The 19,526-nt window shown below is 45.0% G+C and overlaps 1 protein-coding gene across 1 annotated transcript; it reads left to right on the top strand.

Annotated features, from left to right (window-relative positions):
- The first annotated feature begins 111 nt into the window (after window positions 1-111).
- Window positions 112-18,126, top strand: LOC125956647 (allatotropins-like). Its single transcript, XM_049688725.1, has 3 exons — window positions 112-220; window positions 1,781-1,976; window positions 16,166-18,126. Exons 2-3 carry the CDS (start codon window positions 1,971-1,973, stop codon window positions 16,808-16,810), a joined length of 651 nt encoding a protein of 216 aa, XP_049544682.1. The 5' UTR covers window positions 112-220; window positions 1,781-1,970; the 3' UTR covers window positions 16,811-18,126.
- Window positions 18,127-19,526: the final 1,400 nt, after the last annotated feature.

Genomic DNA, 19,526 nt, shown 5'->3' with positions numbered 1-19,526 from the left:
GCGTAACGTCTGCGTCTAGCCGACCAGGCAGCAGCACAAGCAGCAGCAGCAGCAGCGCCAGCATCAGCGGCAGCAATAAAAGGAAGTGATCTTCACGACGGTGTAACACTCGTCTACGGCTGGTCTCGCATAACGGACGAGCCGAAAGGAAAGCGATCCGGTGCTAGCGCTGTGGGCACTTTCGTGTCGTGTGTTGTGTTCTACGGAAATTGTGTACCAAGTGAGTAAGCGCTGTATGTGAACTGTTGCGGTTGCGAACTAAAGCAGTGAATAGCAATAGAAGACGAATTAGAACGTTTCGTGTCATTCACGGTGATCGTTTGAAAGTTTTTAGAAAACCTTTTTCCGTGAACCTGGTGCCATTACTTGGGGAGCGACCACACATTAATAGACGGTGCACACTTTGACGTGAAAGTTTTCTAGGAAAATTCGTAAAAACCTCGCTAACGTAGGGCTCTGAATGGGCGTGCTGTTTGCTTCCGAAATTTTCCCTCTCCCTTTTCCATTAATGGGTTTCATATTTCGTAAAAACAAAGAAAACCAAAAACTGTTTGGGGTTCAAAAAATATCTATCACGCATCACGGCGTTAGGTCGTAGGTAATCTAACCTCCATCACCGACACACACACATACACGTTAATAGATTGAAAGCACATGAAAAGAACAAAAGTAGGGTGGGCAGAATGGATTTCAAAGAACGGGAACCGAGGACGCACACAGGTTGTCATTTGCATGCGTGCAGTAAGCGGACACTGATGAGCGTAATGTGACGTATAACATCCGGGGTCCACTGGTCCATCATAAGCATAAGATGTTTCAAAGTCATGGCCATTCGCAACCTTCGCCCTTTCGTCGCCCAGGATAAATGCATCCATTTTCTCGACGTACCGCTTGAGTGACTATTGTGGCCCAAAAGAGAGCATAAGGCACATATCCTCCCCCCGGCCCGGCCCGTTCCGTCCCATTACCATCAATTGTCTTTTTCTATTTGATCCGAGCAGCCCACTTTACTTTTATGTTGCGATTTGAATGCCGCTCATGGGAAGAACGGACATCGTTCGCATCGCACGAGCAGACGCAAACCGTTACCTTCCGTTACCGCTTGAGCACCGGTAATGAAGGGAGAGAGAGAAGGAGAACAAACAGAATGGAAGGATACTGGATAGTGTTACTAAAAGCGTTTGCTTCACAGACAAGGCAGTGCTCCCCTGCACTGGGAGAACGCACACGGCGATTTGCATGTATGATTGCCGGAAGTCACGGGCGCTTGGCCGCTTGTGTGATGCAGTGGCAGTGGCACACCTCCAGCTTCCTCCACTGTTTTTTTTTCTTTTGTAATGCATAATCATGTCGACATCATAGCTTTGATAAAACGTTCTGGCATGCAGAAGGCTGGATCCTGTGGATGATCAACACAAGTAAAGCGCCGGCATTCACTGTTAGTCGATCCTTTGCGAAGCAATTTGTGATACATTCCCCACCATGAATAACAAACCACCGGCATGCAAACGAAGTGATGCACTCCACATCATGGATTGCTCGCTCAGAGATAGAAAAAATTGTCAACGTTGACATCCCTGTTTTGTTATTGGTATAGTTATCACTTCGCCTCCAGGGAACGACTGCCGAGGCATTAATTACGCGAACTCAGAAAAGACGCAAACAAAAAAACCGTGGCTCGTGGCCAGTGACTAAATCTAGTGTTAGAACCACGTAGTCCCGTTTCCGGTCCGCTCCGTTCAGTGGGACGATGTCGCTAACAACATTCGGTCAATTCCAGCGAACGAGAAACATCCAAAAGAAAAGTTTGATCAACGGACCAACCCACAACAAATAAAAGACATAAATTTGCACCACGCGTACCACGAGTGGTCGGTGCACGAGTTCCGGTTGAGTGTTGCTTTCGTTGTTTGACGACGGTCGGCGTGATTCCGGATCCAACGCACATCTTGCGCCAGCGAACGCAGAACATGGAGGTAAGTCGAGCCGTGCAATGGGCGTTGTTCTGATTTATGATGCAGGCATAGATAAGGCAGAATGGAACGATGGATATCCGGAGTGTAGGGATGCAAGTATGAACTCGAAGACAATCGATTGAGTCTAGCTTCCTGTCCACCGACGCACTGTGTTGCAGTTCGCGATCTATGCCAAGCGAGTGATTAAAGATGGAATAAGAAAGACAGAGGATTGTTGCTGATTGCACCAAGCACCTGGATGTCAGATAAGGCGCGTTTGCTCTCTGTTTCATCATTCACCTAATTGGAATGCCCCAATGGAAACGAGCGGATATCAGAGATAACGCTCGATGGCTCTTTGGGTTCAGCATTGGCCGGTCTCCAATCTATCCTGCACCAGAGCACGGACTGTGACTGACGATAGCTTATCCGTTGATTGTGATTTCATAGAACTGGCCCGTCGTTGCGTAGCCGTTCATTCATGCTAGATGGTTTGCCGTGTTTGATTCGCGCCTAGTGTTTGCTCAGTTCCGCATTTGAACAAACATCATACAGTATGAGATACCCAGTCGAGGGGTGACCCATCATTTTTCTTTATTCCAATACACAAAAGCAGTTTCCTCAGTTTTTGGGATGAACGATTTTAATTGAAAAAAATGATCTGCCTCGGTTTTTTAGAAGCAATTAATGAATGCCCTCGATATAATTGCCCATAACTCAGGCCACGAGTAGCAGATTTTTCCATTACGCTGGTGGCCACCACATTGTATGCTTCAGCTGATATTAAATACAACGAATCGCTGCCCTTGGACTCTTGTGTTGCTCGTAAAATGAATAAAATATCACACATTTTTTCCCCTTCAACGAAGATGCACTGGTGGACCTGTACGCAAAGTTGTTGCTCTCGAACATCAAACTAAGACCCGTGCATCTAATGGAGAAACAATGTGCAACCCGCCCTACAATCTTGGCCATGGCACATCCACGTTACGCGTTCGATTCCGACCGTGTCTTGGAATTTAGCGAGGCCCGCATAGTGCACTCGCCAAGCGGTGCCATTATTAAATTATAAAAATAATGCCATTCCCTTCCGAAGGGAAAAGAAGAATTTGTTTCTTCTGAAGCAACAACCGACAAAACATCCAGAGAGTGAGAGCGCTAAGGGAAGACAGGAACGCTGGAACAAAAATAAGCGCCAGCGAGAACGGAACGAACGATGCACGGCGACCATTTGTTGCTTCGGCAACTTTCTGATTCCAAGTAAGTGGAATCATCTGTTTGCTGTGGTCGCTGGTATAAGGAAAGTGGAAGTTAAACCCTGGCATTGGGCGGGAATTAAGTTTGGCCGCGATTTCGAGGATGAACCTCGCTTCGAAACTTCGCGTCTCGTTTGTCTTCGCCGCAAGGATGTGTTTTGTTTAAAGTAAGATGATCTCTTTTGCGGTTTCTGCGATTCCTGTCGCAACGGAATGTCGCCACTAGAAAAATGTAAAAACCACGTCAAAGTAAACAGAGATCACCACCGAAGTTATGGTCCATGGCAAATGCAGCTATAGCACTATAGCAGAACTTTTGCACAAATTTTTGAAGCACAAAAGTTACTCTCCTGTTCTGGCATCGCTGTATACTGAAACAGTTGCAACAGTTTCCAACAAACAATAGCAATGCGCAATCGGTAAAGCGAAAAAGAAAAAGAACCGTGTGAAACGGTTGCGCTAGATGCGTTCCAGCTAATCCTACGGAATGAAACGCTTCTATTGTTGACAAACTACTCGCGAGCGGAATATGAGCTAGATTGAGATCGGAATTGAAAATTGAATCCATCTTGACTGCCTTTGCTCATACTGAGTCACTGTTAGGCAATACTAAATGAAACCAAAAAAATACTACAGGATACCCTGAAATCCTAAATTAAATACTCCCCAGATACGTCACTTATCAACAAGATACGTCTTCATCCTCGCCGAGCGTAATGATATACCGTTAGCAATTGTTTTAAATTTATCTGGTCTTCCGCAGTGCGGGGGACCCGGGATCTGCCGTGCTTATCCGGGAGCATTTGTTACGCCACGGTAGCCCTGTGCTTGAAGTTCATTCTTGAACTTTCACTCGTGACCTTTGCCTTGTCTGAACGCCAGGAAAAAACCACAACCAGTGCCGAGTGCGCTGCCCTATTTGTGTGAATTTCACTTGCGTGCTGGCGAAGAGGCAAAGTAGCGAAGCAAAGTGAATACAGAAATTGTGCAAATGGCCATCACCAGCAGCAACAGCAGCAGCCGCCGAGCAGGGAGGGAGGGCTTTTCGAGAAGTTATCCCAGCGTAACGGCGAAATGAAGGGAGGAATGGTGGTATGGACTCTGGCTGGCATGGCAAACACCACGCGCCACCAGAACACTAGGGATACTGTCCCTGTATCGGAAATCCTGTCCCCGAACACAAGGTCCCATTTGTGATCTATTGTGTTTTGTGGTGGGACCAGGATGCCGAGGGCTGGTAGAGCTTGGGGGGGTATTTAAACCGAATGTATCATCCCTTTTTCCCATTCCCCATTTTCCTAGCCATGGCGAAACTAAGGTGATATGCCGTAAATGCTGGTCAGCCTGAATGCGGTACGGTTCAAGAGAAGGGCAGGGATCCGGACAGGAGAGAGAGTTGATAGGGAAAAGATTTATTGTTGCTTCCTCCTGTCTAGGGGATTGTCGCTGTCCTTGTAGTGAGACGTTTGCTAATGAGTGGCAATGTTTGAACTTTTACGAGCTGCTGATGAGGTGCTTCAGTTCGGCTTACAAGATAATGTGTCTGTCTCCCCCCTAAACTAATTATCTGAGTAGTATAAGCCACCGTACGATCCACTGGGAATGGGTGTCGAAATGTCCAACACGTTATTCATCATCGCTGAGAGAGTGAGATCAGGTACTACTCCTGAGCTACTAGCCAGGGAGAGGAAGAACGATCCATAAGTTATTCCAAAACTGATTTACCGACCAACGGTCGATTGTGTGGTTTAATCTAAATACTGGAAAATCCCTCTCCACCTTCATTATACCTTAATTAACAGAAACTTCCGCTACACCGTCTAGATGGCGCAGTATTACTGTGCGGTGTATATTTAAACCCTAATCCTTCAAACTCGAATCCTTCCGCAAGGCCGGCTGGCGCTCAATGGATGTTTCCTTCCATCCTTCGTTCTTCCACAAATGCCAAAGGACGAGGGTGCCCCTCCGCCCTCCAACGTTTGCCAATTATGAGTTATGGCGATCGGATTGGACTAACCGCACTGTAATCAACTTTGACGCGAACACAGTCCATGGGCTAAGAGCGCATCCAATCAATTAACTGGCAATCAGCGCTAAATTTGATGGTTTGCTCAGCAGCAACGAATTAACAGTGTTGCGAATTGGTGGGTAGATTGCGTTGGTTGAAGGCTATGGAATGTGCGGCTCTTTAAATGCTATTAACAAATGGGTTGGAAGCGTGGAACATTCATTTCATTAGATAATGAAGATGGGGAACTTGGTAGAGGACCTTAAGAATGCTGTCCTTTTCTCGGAGCCGTGTAAATTAAAACGCTATTCACTTTTCAATGCTTCATTTTGAGCAGCATTCGGGTAACTCTTGTCGGTCTGTTTGGAGAGGACACTACGTTAATATTCTAATTACTCGTCTGGGCTGACGAGTTGTACTACTACGCGAGTAATAAACCAACTATTTCCAAGTAACGTTTTGCATTGTTTATAAATCCAACCTTCGGTCTGCATCCTTCCTCGTAATCCAATCATCAACTCGAGCTAAAATATGTCTCGATATCCGCAAACGCCTTTTAATTCTGTTTTTCAAATAAAGCAAGATCCGTTTATAGACTGTTCTCGATGCTTAGAATGCCCCAGTACGGAAGCCACACCTGTTGCGCCATTTGCATTTCACGTTCAAGGTACTCTCATTACAATGGTTTCAGTTCCATCGACCGCAACGTTGGTTACTGTTAGGCGCGTAGGTGAGAGGCGGCACTACGAATCGGTTCCGAATGGGTTTGAATTCACGGTCGCAACCTCCTACACGCTGTATGGCAAAAAGAACCGGTAAAAGTGCAGCTAGGCGCCAGGTGGCGAGAACAATTCCGAAACGTCACATCCTATTCTTAGCTAGTGCCTATTTGGTCCGTCGCGTTCAACGTCGAATTACGATTAATAGGCTCGTACGCAGTTTCCATTTCCAATTGTTGTGGTGGTTTTATAGAAAGCATGTTGCTTAAGCTGTTAAACTCCAAAAGCTGCGTTGACTTTAGCAAACCCGTGCGGTTTTGCTGTTTTGTGCCTTGGAGAGCAAATCAAACAACAAAACAATTCAAGTGGTTCGTTTTCCTCAATTCAAACACACGCTGACGCGTGGTTTTCTTCTGCACGTCTTTTGGCTCTAGCGAGAAAGTGAAATCTAAACATTAGGACATTTTCGTCGTTTTTTTGCAATGTATATTTTGCTTACCGGATTGCTGTATCTCGTTTTCCTTTCTCGGTATGTTTCGTGTGGGTTTGAAAGTGGCCCTTGAGCGTAGCGGTCCATACTCATGGTGAGCATTAGAGGAGAGGGCGAGAGGATGTTGTGGTTGTAACAGACATTTAATTTTCCATAAACACCAACGACGATGATCACCACCAACAGTACACCCGCTACGCGACCGAATGTCGAATGTTCATATAAACGTAAGAAAAATATTATCACTCAAAGCGAGAACTCGATCCGATCGATAAAAAAAGGAAAACAGCATAATCAGAAAATGTATATCTAGCAAAGATATAGCCTAATCAACTAGATACATATCGCACACATCAAAGTCGACGGCACTGGAGTGAAAACAGTAACTGGCGTCACGGTTATCGCCCTACATTGTCGTTTGACTTAGCTACATCAGGACTGTTTGAGCAAGAACTTTCTACAATCCGCTTGAATTCTCCACCTCACGTTATTGCTGGCGTGGGCTGTAAATGACACCCTAGCACGGCGAACAGTGTCAATTGGTAAAACACAATTAAAGGAGTTCCTATTCTTCGTATCACGCGCCATCTGTTTGGGTTTGTGTCATTTTGTCGTTGTATCGCAATCATTGGAAATTGTGTGCTTTACTGTGGCATACCACGTCAAAAAAGAGATCACGTTTTTGAGCGTTTGAAACGGAACCTTCTCAAATGGTGCAGCAAATAATGAATTCTGCTTTGCTACTCTACCGAATCATAGAACTGTCGTTTGGCGTTATCGAAATCCTTGAAATGCTAAAAATCATATCAAATTAACAAATACTTGGTGATAACTATATGATGATGTTGATTTTCTTCCCCCAAAAAGGGTGGACGAGATACCTCTAAGATAATGTATTTAGTTGTTTTAAAAAGCTCTTAACAAAACTTGTAATTTTTATTTAGTAATAAAAATAATTTTTCATTTAATAACTAATTAGCTGTTCCCTTTGCGTATGTTTCTGTATTCATTTATTTTTTATCTTACTAATAGAACGGAATTTATTTGAATTATGGAAGGTTTATAAAGGGAAATAATTGATTGGTGAGTCGACAACAAAAAACACAAAACAACAAAACAAAACACATAAACAACAAACACAAAAACAAAACAAAAAATTACACAATATTCTAGAAAGGTTTACCGTTGACAAATAATATATGTAATAAAATGTTTACAAAAAAATAAAAAAGTTATTGGATGTTGCAGTACAGAGCATTACAATTCGAAGCTCAGTAAATTCGTCCTTCACAGTCCGATGTAGGAATATCAACTCTTTTCTTAACGTTAAGGTAACGTAAGCAAACGTTTTTTTAACATCGGAAAGGTGGTAAAACATGTAGCACTCACCAGGCAGTAAACAAGATGCCAATAAGGTGAACACACGGATAAGCAGAACATCACCGTTTGTATCCAGCCCATTGATAATTCTGAAATGAAACGATCTTTGTCAGCGACAGTTTTTTTTCAAAGTCTATCTATGTCCTCAAACAATAAAGCATAGTTTTCCGGGTAGTGCGATATGACTTTCAAACAATAATTAAATCAAAAAAAGTTTGACGGCCAGTGTTTCATTCTCTGCACTCCCACGAGTTAATCCAAGTGGTCGTACTAATTATTTATTGTCTCGTTTCCGTTCAACTTGTTGAGCTCCAGTTCTCGGACCCTCTTCGGTCAGGTTGCGGCATAAGTTACAGGAAATTGCTTTTCAAGAAGCAAAAATTCCCGGTCCGGTAGGGTTTATGGCGGGCCGTACGTGGGCCACACCGACGCTTAAGCCCCTGGTGGGTGTGTAGATAGCTTGCCGGCCAGATGCCACCTATTTGCAGCGGTTAGCTTGCTCCTAGCTGGCTCCGTGTCATAAAGCGAGATGTAATTTGTTAGGCGGCGTATGGCTTATTAACCTTACACACACACCGTCGACGGTACGTGCAGTTGATTCTTGTGTTGTCGATTGTTCTTCTGCACAATCGCATGGTTACACGAATGGCCGCACGACGAGGTACGAGCCCTGCGGTGTCTGTATCTGTTGCGAGTGGAGCAATAAATCATCGTTAACGTTTCGTTAACGTGTTTCCACTGTGAAGAAGCATCGGCGTTCGAAGCTTTTACCATTCACTCGATGTTTGCGAGGGACCAAAACACTCTTCCAAGACGAAGCTGGATCATCTGATGGCCACATCTCTTTGCCTCAGGAGATATTATCGAGTTTATGTGGAAACCGAACGCACAACAAAGTGTTCTCGACTGAAGTGTGCTTCTTTAATGAGCGTGTTACAATTTGTAGGATGATCCAAAGGGAGAGCACGCAAGAGCATGTATGCAGCAAAGATTCATCGCTCAGTTTGAACACGTTTTCTGACGATACCTTGCTCTCATCTAATGGGGAATATGAGCGATGTGCTTTACAGATAAATCGTTCGTGCCGCCCTTGGTTGTGTGCATTCAAGAATTCCAAGTGCTGACTGCACGACGCAACAATGGATTCGCTTTCATCCGCCATAATATGATTTATATGCTGGAGCAAGCTTATACCGTACTGCCATTGGACTTCATTCGAGCATTACCTTCACACTCAACACCGGTAAGCCTGTGTCTGTCTGGTCGGAATGCAACGAGCCGAGAAATTACAAATTTCTTCATTTGTTTCAATCCTCACACTCTCGCCTTACGATGATAGCAGATTGTGCGACAAAAGCGGAATGGCTTGGTGAGCCGGATGAAACTCCACATTGACTTGCGTAACGGCTTTTTTGCTGATGCATCAAAAAAAAATCGAAACTCATCGATATTTATTAATCGTTTTCGATCGTTTGCAAACGAACGGAAGCTTTGTTGGCGCATCGACGACATACGATCAGCCGATTGCTGGCATACGTCAGCATATCTCTTACGCCTCTGCTCATCCACAAATCGCCTCGTTTGATTTGATTTAACGCTCTCGTGGGTACTACGTTGCCGGTGTGCAAATTTGTCGCTGAGAAATGGTATGAAAGGGCGACCAAAAAGCAGGCCACCCAAGCGGCTGATGCCGTCAACCAATCAATCATCAATCATTTTTTCTGGTGAAAGCAAAGTTAAAAGAAAACCCCCCGGATGATTAGAGTGGGAGGCAGCAACAGCATTCCATAGTGAAAGTGCCATTTCACGGCTGATTTCATCGCATCCGATGCTCGAGCTGCTGACCTTGTGGCCTTGGGCGGTGCTGCATGAATAATGTCACAACATACAAAAAAAAAACCATATGAACGTCACATCGTTTACCGACGTATGCGCTGGGCGGAAAATTGCTGTAATAGTTTGTGGAATGCCGATTGTTTTGCAGCCAATCAGTGTCATGTCCGCTTCTTCCCAGATCGTCTCAACGACTTCGCTGCAATGCCAATGGTCGAAAGGAGAAGCAGCACTTCGTCGTACACATGTCGCTGTCACTAGAACGGCTTGAGTTCGTGAAGCTTGAGCGAAACACAAACAAACCACTGGCGGCAAGCACCGGACATTATTCGCAATAGTGGAGCGTTGTGGCGATGTTTGCTGCATTATACCTGTGGCCACAACTCCTTACAGCTAGTGCCGGTCAGAGATGGACATGGAAACCGATGCTTGGTCCGAGCTCATCACTCATCAACTTTGCTTGCTTCACGGGAAAGTGCCTGTTGTCTTTGCGTTGTTTCGCCGAGAAGTTTGTTTAACAGTTGACTATCCTTCTTTGCGTTCGCTCTAGGGTATGCACCGTAGCTCAAGACAAGTACAAGCAGCTGTTTTATCAGGCTGTCCAGCGTGATGGGTTCCGGTTGCCCGGTTGTTTCCTGGGAACACTGGACGAGGAATGGCAGTTTGCTCTGGTGGAAGATGATGATATCACCCGATTTCTTACCTTCATCAAATAGATTGAGTTCATTTTCTTGTCAAACTAAAAGGATTTGCAAGATGTTCGTAACAGTAATTTGTGGTGTTCTTTGCTAATAAGAATACATATTGATTCTTGCAACACTTCAAGTTCATTGTGCCATGATGCTTCAACTTATGATTCCTGAAGAGAACAGGGCATTCTAATAAGCATTTGGACTGATGAATATTACAGTTACTTGCACAAGCATGCTCTCAATTGGTTATCAGTGTTTAGATGATGATAATGATAGCAGCATAATCCCCAGCGTCAATTACACTCGGATGTGAAATGTGGTTGCATTTGGAGTACGCCTTGTGTGAATTACTTAGCAGTACCCCGGAGGATTCAATTGCGGTCATTCATTTTCTAGCATTGCTGGCTCTTATTCTCCTCGTAACATGCGTTGACCGTATTGCTACGCATCGCTTTATGCAATGGAGACGCATGGTTTTCAAAATGGAGGCGCATGGTACATTTTGACTTTTAACGCTTAAATCACGTGGCACAGGCAACTGAAGACGCATGTTGGTGTTTCAAAAAGCTTAACAGAAATTCGCTAGAATATTTAACAATTTAAATTACATTTCTTAAGCCATTGTTGACCTAAATGACAACCTTTAGGCCGTCGACGAAACAAAGGTTACAACAACGCCCGGAACCATCTTTGACCTTTTTCTCATTTCACTCGGCACACCAAACAATTGCTGCCCCGTGCCAACAAAGCCACAACGTAAAGCAAAGCAAAAAAAAACAAAAACAATAGCACCACCGGACCAGATTTGCGCACTGTGTCTGTGTGAGTGTGCACGCAGCGTTCTTGGCGCTCGGTTCGCTTTGCCGGGCGGAACCGGGGCATACAATATTATCGCGGCCTATTATCACAATTACAAAACACTTGCGGCAATCCCTGGCCTCGCCAGTCCAGGAACCGGGCCTTGGGGATGAACTGTGTGCCACGAACCAGCTGGCCGAATAGCCATGGGCAGCAGAAGTGGGCGGTAGTCGTCGACTGAAGTAGCGCTCTCGTTGCAGCATCTCCATCTCAAGACGCACCCCGAGAAATGAGGTCTTAGCCAGGGCTGCACCAAGGCCGAGTGAAAGGTAAATTACTTGGCCAACTTGACTCACTAGAAGAGAACAGTTACAGCTGATGAGGTGAACCAATTCGGCACCACATTTAGACAAAATAGAGCAGACCTCTATTTATGCTTCACTCCATTTGCTCCTCAAACCGACAGTTGGATTACGATTACTCATGAGTTCTCGAGCACACGAGCACATATCCTGAATGGTCTTCAATGAACGCCGCAAGAGGCTGAAGATTGATCGATTTGGGTAAGCAGCAGCTGCTAGCCCTCTGTTTGGTTTACTTCTTTGAAGGCCACCTGTTAAGCTAACCGGCACTACTACCAAGTCATCATCATCACTTCCTCCATCCTAAGGGTTTACCGAACTTTGCTAAACTGGATCAATTACGTTACGAGCACGGGGAGGCACTCTTATCCTGGCCATACCACGTCCCACACACACACACACACGCTCACACACACGAGGGTGAGAGAAGTTTCTTGTCTCTTGTGGTTTTCGGATCCTGCGGGCAACGGAGGCTGCAGGTCTGTCTTGACTTTCGATAACGTATCACCTCGCAATTTATTCTGCGCTCTACCAGCGCAGCCGATAATATTGTAACACTTCCCTCTCCTCCCTTTTTGCATCTCTTCGTCGGTTCGTTCATTCCGTCTACCGGTTGGATTGGGGATTGGCCAATTTGGTGACGTATTTTTTTTTTCGCCCAGTTTCGGATGGCGTTATCCTTCTGCGTAAATATTGACACAACAAATTATGGAATCACATGGACACGCATCATTCAATCATGCGGTCCGGTGTGGCAACTGTTTACCCACCATTAGGGTGGCCGCGATAGCAGGCAGGCTATCCGTGCCTCACCGTGATGGTGACGATGTCAAGTGTGTCAACAGGAATGCGGCTGAAGGCCCACATGCCAAAGTGGGCCTGAAATTGCATTGTCAACGACTGTCGTGGTCAACTCCCTTTACGAGAAAATGTGGTTGATGTAGGACGATGATGGCCACAAGAATCGGTGAGATAAAGGGAAGAGGTGTTTCGTTTGCTGTGATGAAACCATTTTGGCAGTCTCGAGACGGCTCGACAGAACTCCGCAGAAAGTTGAGCATCGATTCCCAACGGGTATCCCAACGCCAACTTCATCATCATTCGCAGCGTCACATTGTTTTATGGCGTGCTTTCTTCTTCGGGGGTCCCTTCTTTTGGAGCGAAGTCGGTGGAAGTAAAAGATTATAATTTATGAGCCTTGGGTCACTTTTAAGGCAACTGCACGGCGTGAACGACGGACTAGCAACGATGCTTTTTAAACAAAATGCATATCCCGCGATCAGGAAACCCCAGGGAGGTCATCAAAAAGGTGATTCAAACGTAAATTCTTCCTTAAAGTGTTCAAATATGGGTCAACCGCTAAAACAAAAGGTCTTATTTGCGGTTTATAATGTTGAATGGAAGTTATAATAAATCTAGTAAAATTTAAATGGATCCAATGCTGTGTAAATTGGAATTGCGAATCATGTCTTCGGAAAGGAATTGATTCGGAATCATGTTCAGTATTGAATCAAAATCAGGAGACCATTCTAATCAAGTCATTTTTCTATAAAACTCTCATGATCTGGGAAACTGAAATTAAAAAAGAATTTATTGATTTTCTAGTCTATCTATTTATCAGATAAGCTGCATTGCAGCAAGTTGACATTTTTCGCATGTTGAAGGTCTAGATTTTTCTACTTCTAAAGAAAGATTTTTAACTTTGAAGGAAAGTATTAGTTAGAATCGAAATGCTGTCACTGAGAGTTTCCAGATTAGCTTGCAGCAGTTTTTGCATTATTTACTAACTAATTATGCTTTGTTATTTCAACTATTTGTTGGTAGGCTCATAAATCAGTAATTTAAAAAGTATTGTTGGTGGTAATCTTATTTCACTGAGAGTTACCTGTTACCGCATGATTAATCTGAAGCATAACTAAACTCGTGACATCCGTTTTACGAGAAAACTCTGCCTCGAGTGTCTGTAACCCGACGGAATTATCTAGCAAGCAGTTTCTGTCCTAGAAATATTTCTAAAAGTAATGCAGTAACAGCCTTGAAAATTGATATTGCTTTAATTATAAATATTATCCTTCGGAAATCTTTCTATTGGTGTTCTCTCTTCAACCACTTCAGCAATTTGATGTGATTCGAGATCTATACTTTGTTCTGATGGTCAATTCTCATTACTATCAAGTTCCTTAAATGTTTTGCGTATGCTTAGTTAGACTCTTCAGCTATAATCACTTAGTATTCCACTGTCAGATATTGTTGGAGGAACAGATTTTCGATACATTCATCTTCCATACAGTACACCCCCACTCAATACATCGTCCAAATAAGTGTCTGTGAACCAGTGTAACCACCTCTATTGCAACCTCGCATTCACCGGAGATTGAATTGATAAAGTTTGCAATAAAGCTGTTACATTGCTGACTGTGAAAAAGTGTGATAACATGTCACAACCAACCTCCCCTCCCGTCTAGTCCCGAGCAACCATAACTTTGGGCCCGCAAATTTTGTTTGAAGTGCAAGCAAGGCCAGCTTTTAGAGTGGACGCGAAGGACGCTGGGAGCTGTCAAAGACATGACAAGACTGCACCTGAAATGAAAAAAAAGGTGGCAGAAACTCGTCGTTGGTGCACCACCAACGATCGGTCGAGGATCGATTAACAACTTAATTACAGTGTAAGCACAACAGCCCTGTTTGCGAACTCACCACACGAGCGCACCAGATACCTTCGCATCATCGGGACGCTATGAGCGTACTTGACAAGCGAAAAGTTGGTGGTTGACTTTACGTTGGGGCAAAATTGATTCCAAACATCCACCGCAGTCACTGGTCAATGGTGGTGGTGCAACCAGTGGTTCTCTACTCACTACTTACTCCCCCTCAAGCATCCCACCATTAGAAAACGTGTAGCGTCATCGGAGTGTAACGGTAAATCAATGTTCACCACAAAACCAACCCAACTACTACAACGTGGCGTACGGCGTCTAGTTTCGCAAAACACAATTTTAGAAAGTTCACGATGCCACTGTATCGACAGGAGTGCCCCATTCGGGGGACCCTTTCTGCTGGTCCTGTACCGCCGCGGTCCCGAAGACTGTAACTTTTGCCAAGCGGCAGGAAATGAGCGTCCCTTACGAGGCCCAGCACAAAAGTATCCGATAACGTCCGCCTACTTTGTGCGCACCGTGTAAGTGATATTTTTGGTGAGCAAGCGAACATGTATGTGTGAGTGTGTGTATCGGGTGTTGGTTGTGGCCAGAGTGCTACCGACGGACCCATTGATTTGCGGACCATTTCCGCAATTTAAACTTTTCCCTGGCCCTAGCGACCATCATCGTGTGCTTTGTTCTAGGATGGTCCATTCGAATTTCTCGCTGGAGATGAAACAGTAAATTTTTAATTTCATCTCCAGGAAGCGGACTTTTTTCCAACTTTGACACCAACAACGCGTTGGACCTTGCTTTATTGTCTTGAGAGAAATGATGCAGCAACAGGCCATCGGGCAAGAACAGCTTCTTCAGCATCGCTCTCTCGAGTATTTCGATTCAGTTTACTCACCTTTCGACTCACCTTCGGTTATCTAGGATTACGAACGCCAGCATCTCGGTATTCCAGTTACTTCTCTTATACTAGAGCTCAAGTCTCGAGTCGAGACAACGATCCACAGCCATCGGATACGCTTATCTTGAATCGCGATATGCGATAAGCGTGTACCACCGAGTGCCTCTTCAGGTCCAGAGGCGCCGTTTCGCGATCGTTGCATCAGCCTCAACTGCGGGGTGATTCCGGATCCGGGAGATAAGGAAGAGTGATTGGTGGATTGATACGATTGTATTACGAACTGTGCTCCCTGAAGAAGGGAGCTACTTTCTGCCTCAATATTGGGGGTATTTCAATCAAAGGGTAGACAACCGGCACCCAATAGATCCGCGGGGAGTCGTGTTCGATACGACCAAGTGGCCAAGTCTGCGAACGCGATGCTGCACGTGTGAATACGAGTTGGAAATAGCGCACTACGACAGCACCCATACATTCACGGGACAGCACGCGGCGTTGATGCGAGTAAGCAACCGTAAACAGCATTACAGATGATTGAAAAGCAAAACAATCACGCGTCAGCTGACAAGCGACCATCGCTGCCGGAGGGTGGATTGGGTGGTAATTGGAAATTGATGGCTTTAAGAGGCGCGGTTCGTTGGATTCCACAGCAGCTCGTCATGATTGTGGTCGTCGTCGTCGTCGTCGTCATGGTGGAATCCTTTTCCGATTCTTCTGCTTCGCATGATAAATATTTATTGCTAAATTACATTTATGGCTCCGTTTAGTGTCGGTTAAGGTTAGGGTCGCCTTTGACAGGTGGCACGGGTAACCGAACCGCCCTTAACAGGATTCCAAAACAAAACAAAACAGGGCACAAAGCGTGTCGTAAAATTGACTGATAAAAAGCGTCATAACCTCCAGCTGCAATGCATACTGATGACGTCATGCGGATTGGCGCTTGTCGCCGGCCCGTCAAGCGAGATTCAATTTGACAGCTCGGAGCCTGCTTTGACATGGAGGATACTTATCGCTATTTGTGCTTTCTTTCATCCTATCGCTTCTTCTTCTTATTCGTATTTTTCTTTTTCTTCTTCTTCTTCGTCTTCTTCTTCTTCTTGTCTCTTTTTTCCTCCCAAAACAGATTATGAAAATATCCATCAACCGGTTGACGCTGCTGGTGTTCGTTGCGACGGCGCTACTGTGCTGGCAGGCTTCCGAGGCCGGTCCGGCTCGGCAGCTGGCCAGTCTGGCGGCAGCAAGAGCCTCCAAGATACCGCGCTCGATTCGGGCACCGTTCCGCAATTCGGAGATGATGACGGCCCGCGGTTTCGGTAAACGCGGTCGGGTACCGATCGGTGTGAACTACGGTGGTACATCGGCATCGCGTGGCCGCACCGGTGCCGATGGTGATCTGGAGCTGGCGGGCGGCTGGATCGAGGAGAAGCACGAGCTGGGCCGCCTGATCGACGACATGGCCGGACTCGACCAATCACTGTCGTCGTCGTCGGCGGCGGCGGCATCGTCGGCGATCGATCCGCTCGGTGTCGGCGAACAGGAGACGACGAGCTTCCCGCTCGATTGGTTCGCCAACGAGATGTCCACCAACCCGGTACTGGCCCGGTCCATTCTGCAGCGCTTCGTCGACACCAACCGGGATGGGTTGCTGGAAGCGGCCGAGCTGCTACCATCGACTGTCACTGGCAGTGGTGGTGGTGGTGGTGGCGGCGGAGGCGGCAGTAGTGGAAGTCCTGGTTCACCCTTGAACGAGGTGGTCGAGTTGTACTAAAAATGGGGGACAGATACTTCTGCTCCTTCATTCCATTACGTTCTGGATTCCTGTGTGACGTCACTGTCGATGATCGTTGGACCTTACCTTACAAACCTTGGGGTACGGTAGTGCAACTCCCACTCCAGTTACACCCCACCGAACCCTATTCCTTCGGTTAGTAGAGGACGCTTTTCCTGCTGGGAGTTCACTAAGTTGGAATGAAAAAAATCTGTAAAAAAAAAACCGAACCGTTAATAACCATGGCAGACCCGAGGTGGTTGTTCTGTTCCATGGGCCGCCCTAACAGCAGCTGCTGATACTGGTGTATCGAGAAGATAAGTTAGATCCGTTAAGGACGCAACGGCACACCACGCAACGTGAAGATGGAACCAGTAAAGGCTGGGTATTGGTTGCAGCTTCAGGTTCAGGTAGTGCCGGTTGCAAGCCCACCGCATCCGCGCATTCTCCGGTCCTTCTGGCCTTCTGTTCCATTCCTCTCTGTGTGTCAGTGTGTATCCGCACGTGTATGTGGGTCTGTGTGGATGTAGTATGTAATGGAGGAGTATGGTGTCTCTGGTTCTAGATTGTTTTTTTTTTCCTTTTCTGGCGAAGAAGCGCAAACAATTTCAATTTCTGCTGCTGCTGCTGCTGCTCCTACTGCTACTGTTGTCTACACATGTGCGTGTGTGTGTCTTCCGTATTGTTCTCTCCTTCTCTTCCCCCCACACCGATGCTGGTGCTTGTAGGATAGTAGATGTTAAGGAGGCGCAGTGCATCAAGCGACCACACGCCACGGAAGCAATTCGTTTATCCCTCGCCAGAACAGCAGCACGCACCAAAAGCCACCATTTAATTACCGGGAAACAGACAGTGCTAAGCTGGTTCTCTTGTCTGGCCCTGCGCTTCAGCTGGTTTAACGAAAACGATCGGATAAAGAGAAAAATAATTCATATGAATAAATCATGTGCTAAACCGAATAGAGTCGTGTAACCAGATTCGGATAGCTTTAGTGCGTAGATTGGAACTAAACCAAGGACAGAAAAGGGAAATACAAGAGGAAGTAACATACCACCAATGGAAGATGTAAAGAGGAGGATAGCACTAATACCATTGATACACAATTGCGGGCGTAAATATGTGCCAAGAGATCAGCAAAACTTGCGAAGAAACTGTCGAGAATAAGGGAGAAACAGATACAATTTAGCGTTTAAAAAACTTATAAACCAAACAAAAAAACACACACACACATACACACACACACACACAAAGCCACATTGTTCCACTGGTTAAACACACTTGTAAATTACGAACGAAAAATATATTGGTTGAACAGCAGCAGCAACAGGTTGTACGTTGGGTCTTTCCCTTTTTCTGCAGGTTACAGTTGAGTATATCTCGTGTTATTTTTTTTAAAGAACTGGTCTCTTCAGAACAAAAAAAGGTAAGTTCCTTGTACAGCTTTTATTATGTAAAAAGATGTGCTAAATGCCTACACTTTCCAGCTTGTAGCCAATTTGTACCCTTTATTCACCATAATTGTCGCCATTAAGGGTTCGTTTATTTATTTTATTGATTTAATACACTTTTTAACATGTATGATAATGGGCGAGCCTTATGTTTATTTATTACAATTGATTACATAATATATCAAATGCTGTTGCTATATAAATTATTAATTTACTCGTCTGCTTATTACAACACAACAAATAACCGCGCAACAAAAATAATACACAACGTTTTCATACACTATACAGGCGTAACATATGGGAAAATTGAGTTACAGAGTATTATTAACTAAATGGAATTAACATTGCTCATTTTTTTATTATTAAAATACTATGCATAATGTGCAAAAATTCTCCAGATAAAAATTACTAAACTGGTCTTACGTTACGCCTGTATATTGTATGAAAACGTTGTGTAGGAAACGTCAGAAACAGAAAGCATCCATAGATCTTTGCAATATTGGCAATTGTTTAAAATTGCATGTTGCATTACACAAGTAAACAGTGTAAAAATATATGAATTCGTCTTGTTGATATCCGCAGCGACCGCAGCGACAATGGACGAGTTTTTTTTTTACTTCATTTGTATATCAATTGTAACTACTACAATTGACAGCAACACCAAATAATGCAGCAGCTTAGCCTAATAAATGTGAACGATAGCGAATCTATTATTATTTTTTCTTATTGCCCCGTGAGTTAACACGTCAGTAGGCGAAACAATTCCGTTATTCTGTGATTTCCACCATCGATATCGAATGTATAATGAATAAACGAAAACATTTACCCCGCCCACGACACTTCCTATCACTTCGATACAACTATCCCTAACAATTCGTTCGCAAATGTTTTCTCCAATATTGCTCCATCCGCCCGATAGTGAATCAGTCAATGGCAGTAAACACACTTTGCCGTGACCTTCACCATGCTGCGTTACTCACCGTGCTGTGTTTGTGTTGATCTTCGGCCAAATACCTTCCATACATGAATGATTCTAATAGACTCTAGAAGTAGCGTAAAGCCCCAGTTGTGCTGTTGTAGAAACGAAAGTACAATCTACTTCCGGTATGCAAGCAACGCCATCCCAAACACCACACAGCGGTCAGCGCGACCAGTGTGACCGGTGGGTTCTTTTGATAAAAAAAGAAGATGGCTAACGGTGCGAACAGCACTATTCAGTTAGCAGGAGCGGTATCAGATCGCACCCGATCTCGGTAAATGCCGTTTCG

Source organism: Anopheles darlingi, chromosome 3 (assembly GCF_943734745.1).
Source record: "Anopheles darlingi chromosome 3, idAnoDarlMG_H_01, whole genome shotgun sequence".
Taxonomy (NCBI): domain Eukaryota; kingdom Metazoa; phylum Arthropoda; class Insecta; order Diptera; family Culicidae; genus Anopheles; species Anopheles darlingi.
Note: the sequence above shows the minus strand (reverse complement) of the source record. Positions and strands in the feature narration are given on the sequence as shown.